The sequence below is a fragment of the Typopeltis vanoorti genome, chromosome 6 (assembly GCF_054136105.1).
Source record: "Typopeltis vanoorti isolate ZY-2024b chromosome 6, IOZ_Tvanoo_1.0, whole genome shotgun sequence".
Classification (NCBI taxonomy): domain Eukaryota; kingdom Metazoa; phylum Arthropoda; class Arachnida; order Uropygi; family Thelyphonidae; genus Typopeltis; species Typopeltis vanoorti.
Genome location: NC_143554.1, coordinates 92809728 through 92825371, shown reverse-complemented (window position 1 = coordinate 92825371; position 15644 = coordinate 92809728). Strand labels below are relative to the sequence as shown.

At 35.1% G+C, this 15644-nt stretch overlaps 1 protein-coding gene across 4 annotated transcripts in view; it reads right to left on the bottom strand.

The window, feature by feature from the left end:
• Positions 1-807: 807 nt before the first annotated feature.
• LOC150105709 (histidine--tRNA ligase, cytoplasmic-like) overlaps positions 808-15644 on the bottom strand; it is a 169298-nt gene continuing 154461 nt past the window's right edge. For all 4 annotated transcript variants that reach the window (XM_090395024.1, XM_090395026.1, XM_090395027.1 and 1 more), the window contains 2 exons: positions 5391-5537; positions 808-991 (listed from right to left, as the gene is read on the bottom strand). In XM_090395024.1, the coding sequence (XP_090251150.1) occupies positions 932-991; positions 5391-5537 (207 nt within the window). In that variant the 3' untranslated portion in view covers positions 808-931. The remainder of the gene's footprint in view (positions 992-5390; positions 5538-15644) is intronic.

The following is a 15644-nucleotide window of genomic DNA, read 5'->3' as shown; positions in this document are numbered from 1 at the left end:
CATAGAGTGTGAAAGAATGTATAAGAATGCCACATAACAGTCACTGACCATACTGCACCTGTTAGCAAAAATAAGCAACTGTGGCAATAAAGAGCAATGAATATCAACTGGAGAAAAGTTACATGGGGTGATGAATACCAAATGCTATTATTGCATGTGGACAGAGGATAAGGAATAACATACAAATATGTGGACCAGTCATACTTGGTCACAATGCAAGACAGTGGTGTAACAGTCTAGAATACACTATTACACAATGAAATCACAAATTACCTTCACAATGAAATAACTTGAAATATTTATTTATTAATGAAATAAATAAACAACCAAGTGTATGATTAAGTACAAAGCTATAACGACCAATGGCAAGAAAATATACTGGCCGGTATACAGCATGCTGGCCTGGTTGGCCAAGTGGTAAGCATAAGAGTGGTAAATGGTATCTGCTCTCCAGCCAAAAGGCTGGGGGTTTGAATCCCACCGTGGGCATGGATGTTTGTGACCGTCTGTAAAAATACTAGTGGTGGTGATGATGATGCAGTGGAGACATAGAGTAGATGCAGAGGAGTTGTAGGTGTCCTACCCCGATGATTCTTTGGACTCCTTGGAGGTGTCATGTAATAATAATAATAAATACCATAATTAAGGTTAAATAATTAACAAAAAATCAAATTATGATCATTGATTAATAAAATCATAATTTAAAGTAAAGAGCAATTTTATATAGAATTAAAGATTCTGTATAAATAAAAATAAAAAACAGAATTAAAGATTGTGTGTAAAATAATAATCATATATTACACCAGCTTTTTTGGGAGATTTTATTAACTTTGGTGGACTTTTACTGTACATATTATACAATCATTGCAAATGTTAAAATGTCTGATTAGTTGTGAATATGTAATCAGAATTTTATTGATGAATCTGCTCATCAGATGTTATGAAGACACCTTTTAATTTCTTCTACTAACTTCATTCGTGAAGTTTCAAACTGGAGGAAAATAAAATAAAAAGTATATAAATAAGAATTAAGGATGAACTAAATAAATTTGTAAACAATGTGAAATATTAAAACAAAATCAAACCACATGAATAGTAACACATGCAAATCATTATAAAACACCAAACAATACACAGACACATTTCACGATGATTCTTTTGCAGAAGCACATGCAAAACGTCAAACATTCATGTTTTATCAAATTAGCTATATAGAGTGGGATACCCTTTATTTCTACTATTATAATTAAAAATCCTCCTGAATCAACAGACTGAATGCACACTCAACAAGTAACATATCTATGACAATGAAGTTTAATTTTTATTCACACTCTTAACAGACACACATACATACATACATCAACAATGCATTTAACACCTAATGGTTTTTCCACAATATAAAAAAAAAAGTAATCTGCTCCTTATTACCTTGGTTGAGTGGTCTTTTGTTTTTCCCCTCTTACTCTTTCCCTGTTGTGTGTATAATCACCACCCTATCAAACTGGCAAAATCCAGTCAATTACCATAAGTCTCTATCATATATCACATCATATCTGCCTATCCACTAAACTGCAAATCACATTTCCTCAATCTAACCAAATAACCAATATCTCAGAGTACTGATATTGCCCTAGTTACTCAATTCTGGACTCTGGAATCGCTGGAGTTTCATCAAATGGAAACCATGCAACTAAATTTATATACAACAGTCGAGGTGCCTAATCAAGTCTTTATATAGTGTAAAAGCTGCTTGTTTGTCAGTGTTCCCCTTTAAAGTTCAGGACTCTGTCAACCATCACCTATAAACTGTAACCCCCATTCATCTCATGAAGTCTATTTGAATCTTCCTGATGGGAATTAACATCTGTATTATTTCTTATAGCCTCTTTCTAAATTTGCATCATCAGCAGCAAACAACAACTGAATATCCCCTTCAATCTATATCAAATATCATCAGCAAATAATTAACAGCAATGGTCCAAGAATTGAATCCTGCAAGATGCTACTTTACTTTCCTGGAAGTTTTTCACAAAAAAACCTTCACCCTGAGCAGGCCTAAATCCTCTGTCTTCATTAGCAGTATTCACCTTCCTCTTGTGTGTTTTGTGACCTCCTAGAAAATGCTGTATCCACTCCCTTTTTGTTTCTACTTGTATATCATTATCATCACTTCACTAAATTTCACTATATATTAATAATGCTTGGGAAAACAGACTCAATTTTTGTTAGAGGAAAGATAGAGAGAGAGAGAAAAATCAATCGGCTGTATTACTGAGTTTTATGCCAGTTAAAAGATATTAGTGGCGCAGTCTCAATAAAAATAAATTTTCTAGTATCCATAGGCATAAGACTCGTAGTGCAAAAGGTAGATAAACATAGTACGCAATAGTTTAAGCAAGAAAGGTTACGAGAGAGAATTGTAAGATAATAAGATAAGCAGTGCGCAATTGTAAGAATTGCACACTGCTAATTAGAATAACGGTATTTCAAAGGTGCAGTAACCAAGCAGACTTTATAAATAGCAAGTAATAGCATCACAGTTTACACTATCACTAATTATACATGGCATCCAGTGAAGAGAGGCAGCTGACAAGTACTGCAATCATGTGGCCCTAATCCTAACACAATATTTATTGTCTGAAAATGATTCTGAGTTCTATGATTGAGTTTCTTGAGTTTACAGGACAAAAAAAAAAACAACAACAACTGAGTTTACCAGAAGAAAAATATCCCACTTGCCTGTGCCAGAGATCAGCTAACTTGAGAACTGGTAGAAAAAAGGCTTAGTAAAAGTTCCTCTAGTCAGCGATTAGAACTGAATTCGCAACAATCATTTTTTGGGCAGTCTAGTACTATGGACAGCATATGCCACTTGCACTGAGCTGTACATTGAAAAAAATTTTATTCCAATATTTAATCTAACAGTAACCGAGGCATTATCAAAGAGAAAGATAAAACAGAAGACAAATTTACTGAAATAAAAATACTGGGGGAACAAGCAAGCTTTTAATTATTTTGACTATGCCCCCTCTAGGCAGAATCCAATATGGTGTTTTTTGTTGTTGTTCATTTAAATGCAAAATTACAGTCCCCAGACATTTGGAAGTTTTTTTTGCAGCCATATGTATTTAGGTTAGGAGTATTTTGCAAAGAAAAAGCCGAATTTCCACAATAATCTGAACTTCTGAATCACAGTCTTTTAAAAGTAATAGTATAATTACTGCATATAGTATAGTGTATCAAGCATATGGCCTGCTAATGCATTTTATCCACATTAATTTGTGACTAGGGATGCACCGAATATTTGGTTTTGCTTTGGTATTCACCTACTTCGGCATATTTTTCATATAATTTGCTTTAGCTGAATCAGTAGAAAGATTTTGTATTCAGCTGGCTGAAGCAGATAACAAACATCATGCATCATAACAAACATAACCAATCAGATAAAGTCTTCCCTTATCTTATGCAACCGTTCAAATAGAAGGGTTCCATGGCTACTGAGTAAACTCATTCTATAATACAATTTCTCAAAAAATTTCTTTCATCACTAGCTACAGCTTATTCCTTGAAAAAAAAGTTTTTTTTTCAGAAGTCGGATATAGTGAATGGAAACAGTAGTTTTAAAATGAATGAAACCATATTTGAGATATCTTTTGAATCTCTCTCTCTTTTTTAGTTCATAATTATGTCACTTTTAAAGAATTAAAGAACTTGAAAAGCATCAACTGTATTTTCAATGGAGTACCTATAAAGCAAGCAAAATACTTTAGTAATTGAGGTACAATTTTTAATGAGAATGGCAAATTAAATTTTCAAACAGACAATAGAATAAGCAAAGCTAGTATAGTGGGAGTCAAATGAATAGATTTATATGAAATAAGAGAGAAATTAACCAAAACACTAAACTAGCCATATATAAGATTTTTGGATTTGAGATTGGGTTAGAAATGAAAGATTTTATCAAAGAGAAGATAGAGACCACAGACATGAGACTTCTGAAAGAAATTAGGGGAGTAACAGATGGTATCAATGGCAGAATCATATTAAAAATGAAAATATCAATAAGGAACCTGACATCATAATCGTTCAAGATGTGTGAACAGAGCTAATCTAAGGTAGCAGGTCATTTAAATGGAATGGGAAAGAAAAGGCTAGCAAAAATGTTTGGTGCCAGGATGGCAAGAAAAAGACCAAGAATATCAGATTTAGGTGGATTATGCAGTTAAAGTGCTTTAGAAATGTTAGAGGTGATCATATTGGAGACCTGACAAATAAATTAATTTGGAAGAAAGCTGTTTAATAGTGATTGTGATGTTTAAAAGTTAGAAGCTGTACCAACTGCATTTTTTTAGGTGTGTGTGTGTGTGTAGTTCACTTACAAATATTTAACATCAACTCAACATCACTTGTTCATCAATTAAGTACAGCATATGATTTAACCCAAAGATCATGTAACATATTTCTTATGTTTAACTAAGGTATCTGGATTAGGAAGACTTCCATCTGTCTCTCTCTCTCTCTCTCTCTCTCTCTTGAATGTGTGTGCATACACACACTGATCATGAGAATATCTGCTTTATCAAGAATCTGTGTAATCAACTGGTTAGAAATTAATCAAAAAGATTAACCGATAATGAATAAATCAGACTGAAAAATAATCAGATGATCAGAAGGTCAGAAAATGATAAAATGGCTAATAAGTAGATAGAAATAATTAAATAATCAATTCTTTTCATCTGATTCTATTCACAAATAATAAGATAAAGTTAATATAAGATTTAGCATTTAAAGATAAAGTTTTAAATGCTAAACTTTAGATCATTTTAGTTTTCTTTTTCCTTCATTTATGAGTTTTTTTCCCACTTTATTAAACAGTCATTCAACATAGTTTTAGTAATCATTTTATTTAATATTAAAAAAACACACATCAAACTAAAACTGAATAATAGATATACCCATAAAGCAAATAGTACAGAGACTAGCAAAGATTGTATAGTCTCTCTCTTGATTAATCACAGAGGCAAAGTTAAGGGAAGAGAAAGTAAGCAAAGTAACAATAAATGAAGAAATTAATTCATAAGGAGAAACTTGAACAGATAAGATATTTAATCACATCAGTACCTCCTCAGTATCCAAAAAACTAGGCTTTTTTTTGTTGTTGTTCAAGATACTGTTTTTATACCCAGTCAGTACAAGACGATCAAAATGAAATGCTTCTCATCTTAGAAAAATAAACTCAGTCCTCTTGTTTTCATATAAATCCATAAGTACTTTTGAAATTCTAATTCTAGTCCATTCAACAATTTTCAGTATCTCAAGAAGTTGTTTTCACCATTTTTTTCTTATAAATACTACTGCATTAAAACAATTAAAATTTTAAAAATGATTACCTCCTCTCTGCTTTGTATGTTACGAATTTTCACTCTTCCTTTCAGTAACTCATCTGTTCCTATTATTATTGCATATGGAATTCTTTCTGCTTCGCAATACTGAAGTTGATTTAAAAACTTTGAATTTAATTTGTAGGGATGTTCTGCCTAGAACAAGAAAAAAAAATATATATATAATATGCATAAATATATATAACATGTATTATTACTTTTATTATTACTATTAAAAGGAATTAATGTTAGTATATAATGGCATAATCAAGTTTGGGTACATCCTGCAGTTATATCCTTAATCACCATATCAGCCATGACATCAGTCATGTTAAACATGAATGTCTGACACCACAGATAAGATATGTAAGATGGTTGTTATGTTTCATCCATAATGGCTAGGTGGATGAATAACCACCTAAAAATTTATCTCAAAATATACTACATTATTTAAGATATTTCCACAGGATCCTAGGATTTATCACGAAATACCCATACTAACCATTATTCACAAATAAATATCTTACTCTCCTTCATTCAATGAAAATGCACTCAACTTCCTCTGGCAACTCATTCAACTTATTGACCTCTCTGAAAGGAAAAAAAGTATTCACATTTTCTTGAATCACACTTCAACTCAATTTCAATAAATGACCCCTTGTTCTCTCCTCTCCTACCATGAATTGAAAAATTTCATCTATAACTATTAATAAAAAAATTTCTTACCAAATAAGTTATAGGTTTCTATCATACAATATATCCAGCAAAAGATCTCTCTTCCGGGGACTTCCTAGAAGTCTCAGAGTTCCACTGATTCAACCCTCTTGACTGATTTCCACTCAATCTTATTTTACCTTCCATATCATGCTAGTCAATCTTCTATCTTTCATCACACTTCTTACATTCCACAGGAACAGTAATTCCACAACAGTTTCTTCTTTCTTTTTTTTATTTATAGTTAGGGCTTATTAATGCTATTCATCCATTTAACTTCCAAATGAGTTAGCATCATTTGGAAGTGATTACCTACTTAGCTACTACTCAAGTATTTCATACGTACATGAAATACGTATGAATTTTTGATTTTCTCACACACGACTAAAGGATTAAAACAATAATATAATCTCTTATTCTACTATAATTTACTCTGTAACCAGGAAAGAAAACTTACTACAAATATCTCTAATCCAGATTATTTTAATAATATGGTGATACACTATTTTGTTACTGGTATAGTGAAAATATGACTTCTGCATTGATCTACCTATTTTTATTGGTGTAGCTCCCAGTAATGAGATCTGAGTAAAGGTGGAAACTAGTGCGAGTAGTGACTCATCCCAAACACATGGCAATACACATCTGAAAGGAAGCATGCTATGAACTATGGAATACAAACGTGAGCTGATGTCATCTGACTCTACATACAAGTATCCTAGATGTTAATACACTGCATATGAAAACTTTGGTCTGCTCACTTGGGTAAAGGACTAAAACAACAATATAATTTCTTGTCTAGTATATTTACTTAATCTCAAATCATGGGTGTTCCCACTAATATGTTCTACATATAGTACAGCTGAATTCTTTTATTCAACAAAGGGAATAGGTGCAGTCACTGTAACCTATTTAACTTCTGCAGAATGAGGGGAACTGTGTGCTGTTTTAAGTAATTATCCCTCAGTAGCTATATAAATTCTATTTCTTTTAAATGTGTCCTTTCCTCCTTCCAATCATCTTGTCACCATTACTTGCCTTGTTATTTCAACTCAATTTTGCTACCATGGCAAGCATTCTATATATCTTTAATTTCATTAGAGATCAGCTGATACCATACAATCACTCCATAACCTGGTAACGTGCAACACAAATTTTAAGCCAGGCAAATTTCTTGAAGCTTCAACTCTCTGAAGACTGGTCACTGCTTATGTATTATCCATCCATCTCACTGGGGGAGGCACTTCCCCTTCTCCCAAGTACTCTAACTTCTATTACTATTTTAAAACATCTCTCTTGCATTCTTTCCATATGTCCAAAATATTTTAGCTTTTTTATTTTTTTATTTTTTTTTATATAGTGCTCTTAAGGAGTCTTAAATCCTACCAATCCTCTGTAGAAATATTTGTTTGTCTGCCTGTATGAGACTCCCCCCCCCCCAACACTACATTTCAAAAGCAGCTATCCTTTCTCTCTCACACTTTTTAGGTTCCAAATTTTGCATCCATAAGGTGCAATTAAAAAACAATAACTGTATCCAGAATAACCAGCTTCTGTTTGTGGCCATGGATAAAATGTTCCAGATGTCCTCAGTTTGGTCTTTTCAGAGTTGACACTTAAACCCCTAAGTAAATTTTCTCGCTAAGTTTAAAAAAAAAAAAAAAAAAAAGAGTTGAGCATTCTCCCTGGAATACCATAAATTATTGTGCTTTGGATAAGGTCATTGAGATAATATTTTATTCTAGTATTGAGTATCTTCACAAACATTTTGTAGTCTATACTGGTACAAGCCTCCAACTTGATATGTTTATGTGTTCTCTATCCTTTTTGGGAATAAATACAGTGTAGCTCAGCAAACTGTTCTGGAAACCTCCATTTTTTAATAAGCTGCTGAAGACTAAGACTGGGAGCAAGTTTCTGATGGTATGATAAAACTTTATTTCCAGTCCATCAAGATTCAGACAGACCCTTGCCTCTTTTGCAACTTTCAAAGCTGTTGTAATACTTCTTTGGTTGTTATAAGCTTATTCCAAAACAGAGAATGGCGTTCTGGGACCTGAGTAGGGCATTCACTGTAGTTGTCATTTTGTGAGATATTAGAGAAAAGCCTGTGAGTAGAGAAAATTGTTAGAATATTTGCCTTATTTGTGAGATTTTAATCATTCATGGAGATTTTCTTTATTAAAATGCCCTCTTGTGATTTTGTAATTTGTCCTGTAGAAAACATCAGAATGCATATTACACATCTTAAGTGCAGCCTAATTTCGAAATCTTATTCTTCAACTCTCCTTATCTTAATTTCATTTCAGGGGAATTTCTCTAACAACACCCCTATAGTTACTCATATTGTGCATGTGTGTTGATAAATCAGCACAATCCCCTTTTGAGGTTCTTGCAGGTGTTGTCTTTGGTGACAAATCCTTTTCTTCCCCATTAAATATGGTAGTGATTGATATTTGTTCTGAAGGAGAGCCAGTTTTCCTAGTTCCAGTTATGGAATTCCATAGTGTGCAGAGGTTGCTGATTTGTTTTTTAAATAACACAGGAAAGTTTCATGGCATTCTCCAGGGTTCTGAGCTAGTTGCCACATCATTGATGTTATTGTTGAGTAAGACATGCTTACAGTCTGTGATGTTATTTGCTTGGTTAAGTTGACATGGTGATGTAGTTAATCTCATTTTGTGAGATATTAGAGAAAAGATATGTGTATTCAGTCTAAGTGAGTTTCCACAACTGAACCAAGTCCCCAGTGATTTCCTTGATGATGATGAAATTTTTCCTTATCCATATGTCCATTAGCCCCCATGTTTCTGTAGCAAATTTTAAGATCTCTGATGCCAATGTGGGGGCTTGTCACTATTTCATCATAATGTGATTCTATACAGTTCCAAGCCCTAGCAATGATAATGCTGGAAGAACCTTGTAGATAGGGTTCAATAAATGTGAAAAAAGGTTATTCATTCACTGGGGGTTATTAGGTAAATAGATCAAAGATATTCGAATGGTTCCCCTTTCATTTCCAGTTTTTTTTGTTGTTGTTTTTTAAATATTGATCTCATACAGGAGAGGTCAAAAGACCTATTTTTGTTCTGAGGGAGCAAATCAGTGGGTGTACATGAAGTACAGGTCAGGACTGAGGCAAAAGTTCATTGATTTTTTTTTTTAAAGAGTTGCAGGTTATAGTTGTTTGGGAATACTTCAGGAGGAAGGCTGCTCCAAAAGACCAGAAGTAGATGAAATAAAGCAGGAAGAGGAAAAGCAGGTTAAGTGTGTTTGCTTGTGGGATGCTTGACAACTGCTACTTTTAACACTAACCTCCCCCCCCCCTACAAAAAAAAAAAAATGGATGATGGTTGCCAGTTCAGTAGAGCAATCCTCATTGAGGTACTTGTAGAATAGACAATGAATGTCTATCTTACAGGTGCTGTGAAACACCACATCTATAAGACAGACGTCAAAACAAATCTGTAAGAAAGAGGGGATAATCTATAAGCTGAACTTCTCTCCTCTGAACAAGAATTTTTAAAGAAGTTTCAGGTGCACGATCCTAAACATGTGAGCAGTATTCTAAGGATGGGTGGATTTGGGATTTGGATGGGTATAAAATACCCAGACATTGAAGGTGACCAGATTGTCCTCATCATTGAAAGATGGTACACAGATTGATGTTTAAGACACTGGTTATAGGTGATCTTGAGGCTTGGGATGTGTGAGTACTAAATGGTTGATCAAATGGAGAGTATTATCATTTGCAGAGCTGAGAATAGGATTAGTGGTGATTAAGAGTAGGCCATTTATGTACAAGAAAAAGAGGTGTAGGTGATAGGACAAAGCCTGGAGGCACTCCTGTATTTGGTGAAATTTGAAGAGAGGAAGACATCCACCACGACATGCAGTGAACAAACCAAAGAAAACCAGCTACTTAATTACAGAGGATGCCAGGAAGACCAAACATTGGCAATTTGTTTAGCAGGTCTACATGCCAGATGCAGCCAAAAGCTCTGAAATGTCAAGAATGACAGCACAGGTTTTCCAAACCTTTCCATGGTATGTGCCCAGTGGCAGGTGATGTAGGCTAAGAGGTCAGCTGTAGACACTGAATGGTAGAATCTATAATGGTGGTTGCTGATTAATTAGCAGGTCTCCAGATAGTGGAGAAGTTGGTTAATGATGACTTTCTCCATTATTTTGGAGAGGACTGAGGAAAATGGTCAGTAGTTTGACAGTAAATTTCTATCTCCCTTTTTTAGAATAGGCTGAATATATGACTGCTTCCCACAATGTGATAAGAATCAGCTAAGTATAAACGAGTGTAGAAATAATACAGGACAGGTTAGCTCTGGAGCACAATGTTTGAGCACGACTGGAGGGATGTCATCAAGAATAGAAGACTTTTAGCGTTCAAGTTATTTAGTAATTTTCTGATGTCTTTTTGTGAGAAAAACTACAGGAGGTATATGGTGCTTGGATTCCAGTATGGTAGGAGGCAATTTGCCTTGGTCATCTATGCAGGAGTTCAAGGAAAAGAGTGATGCTAGGAGGGTGCCAGAGAGGTGGAAGTGCAGGTGAGCAGAAGTTGCATCTGATAGGTAGATAGCCTTAGCAAGGGACTAGAAGGCATGGCTTCCATTTGGGCAGGAGATATGTTTCTGCTGTTGGTGACTATTTTGCATTTGCTACATGCTTTGGCATAGGCAGCATATGAAGATGGGATTCCTGAGGCAAATCATCTGAAGTAAGTTGAATTTTTTTTATTTTTTCAAGTTCTTTGATACACTTTCTCCAGTGCTTGGAAAGTGGATGAGGATTTGGGAAAGAATGGGGAATGAGGCATTCATGCCAGTGAGGACAATTTCCATGCTGCATTTAGAATGGGTGTTAGGACTGGATGAGCAGAAGCAATAGTCAGACTATGGAAAGGAGCAGTAGAATAGCAGTTTCATCTTCTCTGACACTATTGTAGTGCCAGAGAGGATGAAAGGTCAGGAGTGGTTTGAGGAACGACATTCTGTAAGAGAGGAGACTTGCACAAGATTGTGGTCTGAGATGCCAAGAGGAGAGATGACCTGTAGGGTATATCTGAAAGGAGATCGAAAGATCAAGAATACTGGGAGAGCAAAGAGGACTATCAGGAATTCAGGTGGGTAGATGTAAGATTCACATCAGATCAATGCATATGGAAGAGACTTCGTCATTATGTCCAGCTTAATGTATGATGTTGGAAAAGGGGAGACAGAGTATGTGTAAAAGGTCACCTAAGAAGATGACCTCCCTATTGGGATAGCCTGCAATCCAGTTATCCAAATAGTAAAGTCATCTTCCTAGGTGATTTTAATGATTTTAATATACACAACTCCAACTGGCTCATCAGAATCTGGAGACCAGTAAATGAAGAAATTAATGTTACTAAGTGGAGCAAGGAAACCTTGAGCTAGAGAAGGTGAAAAGTAGAGATTCTAAATTTGCAATCTGGGTTTCTATGAAGAATAAGATGCCTGGTCTGGATAAATGAAAGTGATAGTGTATGTCATTTATTTTGGTGTTGATGCCACAGGTGTTAGTAAGGTGGATGTGAAAGCGAGTTTCTGTTGTGGATATTCTGGCATGATCTGTATGTTATGATTGGTTGTGTTAATTTTTATTGATGTACTCTGAAAATGGAGGTTTGGGTTTTTAAATATGTTTGACATGCCCTTGAAGGGCTATTGCACAGATAAGAGAGGAAAAAATGAAATAGTTTAGAATTATATGCTTGTTGTATCTCTTTGAATCTTATGGAAAGTATCAAGGGTTTTTTTTTTTGGGGGGGGGGGGAAACGGTCAGATAAAAATAGCAATGTCTTGTGCTCTATTTACACTAAACAGCCAGAAGAGGGTTTGTCAGAAATATCTTAGAGATGTCTAAATCTCAAAAATAGGAGAAACTGGTTTCTTGAATGATGAGAGTGATGAATAATAATGAATAATGATAACTTCCAACATTAACTTCATAATGTTGGAAGTTAATGTTGTTTAGATGAGCCATTTGATTGGAAAGATCAGGATTTGAATCCCATCTACGATGTAAGTAATCTTATCAGATGTTTTCAATCAAATAGTGAGTTAGCTAGTCTCATATGAAGGTTGAGGATTTTTCATTCCTCAAACCAGGACAACCAGGCAGGAGAGAACACACACACACACACAATTTACAGGCAAAAATGCATTATATAGCCAATAGCTTAATATTGGTTTCATGAGATGGTTCCACATCTCCCAGTAAAGTGATCTCATGACTATTGTATCATCATACACTAATTAATTAATGAATTAATTAACTAACTGCTATACACAGTACTGCTTCATGCTTAATCCAAAACCTCTTATAATGAGGGTTGCAATGTTGACCATTGAAGGTTTGTTCTTGTACTGATGATTCTCTGCACAGTTTAGTGCAGGGTTATCATTTCTTCAATGATAAATTTTCTATTAATATTCCATAGAATAATTTGAAAGTCCAGTACTGTTGTGGGGAGGAGGTCAGAGATCAGCTCCTTTCCCTACTTGAAGTCACTGCTTGTGAGTCCTTATGTGGTTTGCCTAGTTCTTTTAAAGCAATTACATTTTGAGTGATAGGTTCTCTGTTTCAAGTTCTTTAAGAATGACTCTGACTCCTAAGCCTTTAATGGGTTTGATAGGACAATAAGTTGTTTGCAAGATTTTGGGGACCCATCCTTAGTATCTGATAAAGATTGTAGGACCATGGTATTTTTTGTAGAGATAGTTTATTTATCTTCTCTTTACTGATTTTTTTTTTTTTTTCTGTTTCATCAACTCCTTGTTTTCTGAACCATAAATAAAATCCTCTTCTGCTTCTCCCACACTTTTTTTTTTGCTTTGTTCTTCTAATGATATTGTCTGTGTCATGTCTGCAAGTTCTTGTTGTTTATCTTCTTTTTACATATCCTTAAGATGAAGTGCCTCCTTTTGGGAGTTCAGCCTGTTGAGCTCTACCAAGTTTCTTGTAGTTTCACTACAAGAAACTTGTAGGAAGTTTCTTTTTAATACTGAAAATATATATAAGGAGAAAGGTGACCAGCATGGTAAGGAAGGCAAAATCAGATTATGAGAAGAAATTAGCCAAACAGGTGAAATGAAATCTCAGAGAGTTTTCATTATGTGGCAATTAGGAGGAAGAATGACTATGGAAGGATAACTTTAATGAGTGAAGATGGTAGAGAGGTAACCAAGGCAGACAAAATTGTTGAGGTACTGAGTAATCATTTTGCAAAGGTATATCATCCAAGTGAAGATATTGTAATGAAAGAGGTGACAGGGACTGATGCAAAAACAGAGGTGTTGAAGATTTGGGGATAATTAGTATATTGTAGAATTTGAATGCAAATACAGATGTAGGATTGGATGGGATATCAGCTTGTGTTTTACAAAAATGTGCAGATTAACTGGCAATGCCTTTGACTAGGTGGTTAATTGAAGTCTCAGCTCTAGCAAAGTTTAAAGAGAGTGGAAGGAGGGCAAAACAATTCCTTTGCATAAAAGAGATCTAAGCCTGTGGTAGCAAATTATAGACTAATTAGTATCTCAGGAGTGGTGATAAAAGTACTGGAAAAGTACTTTTCCAGTACTGGATCAAAAAGAGAATTCAGGAATGAGTGGGTAAGAATATGATATTCTACAAGGGGCAGCATAGCTTTGTGAAGGGTGAGTCATGTTTTAGTGATCTACTATTTATAATAGAGTGACAACTGAGTTGGACAAAGGGAATAGCTATATGATGATACTGCTGAATCTTGCAGGGCATCTGACAGGATACCACATGGAACCCTGTTATGCAAACTGCAGCAAATGAGGTAGGAAATTGGAGAAGGCAGATGATTAGTGGCATGATGCAAGGCTCTGTGCTTGGACCACTGCTGTTTAATTTGTACATAAATAGTATAGGAAATAATTGAAGGGATTATTCAGTTGTTTGTTGATGATGCAAAGTTGGGTAGAGTGAAGATTAATCAAGGTGATGTTGAGAGCTTGCACGATGACTTAAATAGGCTGACAGTATGAGCAAAACATAATGGATGTCAATTTAATGTGGAAAAGTGTAAAGTTATGCATTTTGGGATACAAAGATTACAAGCTGTTTATGATATTGAGGGAATTGTACTCCAGGAAATTGATGAAGACAGGGATTTGGGGTTAAGAGTACATAAAGAGCTGTTTAGAGGGCATATTGCTAAAGTAGCTAGGACAGCTCATGAGATCACTTGCTTACTGAAGAATACACTAACAAGCAGAGATAACGGAGTTATCATTCCTCTTCATAAAGCCTTGATACGACCACATCTGGATAACTGTGCTTAGGTCTGGTCATCTGGGTTTCTTTGGGATGAGGAAGTGTGTGGAGAAGATCCAGAGGTGAGTGATCAAGATTGTGTGTGTGTGGTCTGTAGAATGCTCTGTATGAGATAGATTGAGGGTTTGTGGATAGGCAAAAAAGGGGCAATATATTTAAGTTACTTAAGGGCTTTTATAGGACTGATAAAGGGCAAATGCTTCAGCACCTGGGTGTGTGTGTGGGGGGGGGGCAGAACAAGAGGTTATCCATGGAATTTGGGTAAGAGGATGATTAGTTTAAGGGTATGAAGACTGGAATTTTCACTTGGAGAGTGGATGAATGGAATGAGTTGCCTGAGTCAATTGTGAGTGCTTTGTCTGTTATTGGATTCAAGGAGAGGCATGACAGATATTGTGTTCATAGTTTGGGTCTTCCACAATGAGTCTTAAGACTCCATGGAGGTGCCCATGCAATAATAATAATAATACTTCCCAATATGGTCTTCTGGAAGTATGCTTTATTTTCCTATTGTTTTTCTAATTCAGAATACTCATCATCTGCAGTTGTGAGGACAGGAATTGTATTTTTTCTATGCAGACTGGTTTTAATGTATCTCTAATTTTCTGTGCCTCGGTTTTGTGGGGTAGGGGTTGATTTTATATGTTCATGCCCTACATTTCCTGCATGACCTAGATCAGTGTACTGAAATAAGGTCTCTTGTAAGCAACTGATACATTTTGCTATAAGACAGTCTGCACCCAGTTGACCGAAAGTGCCTTAATACAGGCACTGATGATGAACTCTCAGGTAATTTACTACCACTTGGCTGACCCTACATATACACCAAGTAAGAGACTTGCTATTTCATTTCCATGGAAAATACTTCCCTATTTCCATTCTTTTTCTTCTGGATATTCTTCTCTTTCTTTGTCTATACTGCATTTAAAGAAAACTTTATACATGACCTCATCAAATTTTCTGTACATTCTGTTTGGATTTTCTCAATTCTCATTGTGCGTACCTAACTTCCAATCATGAGAAAAGTAACTAGCTGGTCTTGAATATACAAGTCAAAAAGCAGTTTATTTCTTGAAGTGAGATCTTTCATGGCAACCTGATATCAACTACCACTAAAGGGTGTAAAAGCAGAGGTGGTTTGCATTCTACAACTATCTCTTTTAGGGTCCAAACAATGTCTCTAATCTCATGTTTCCCACTTA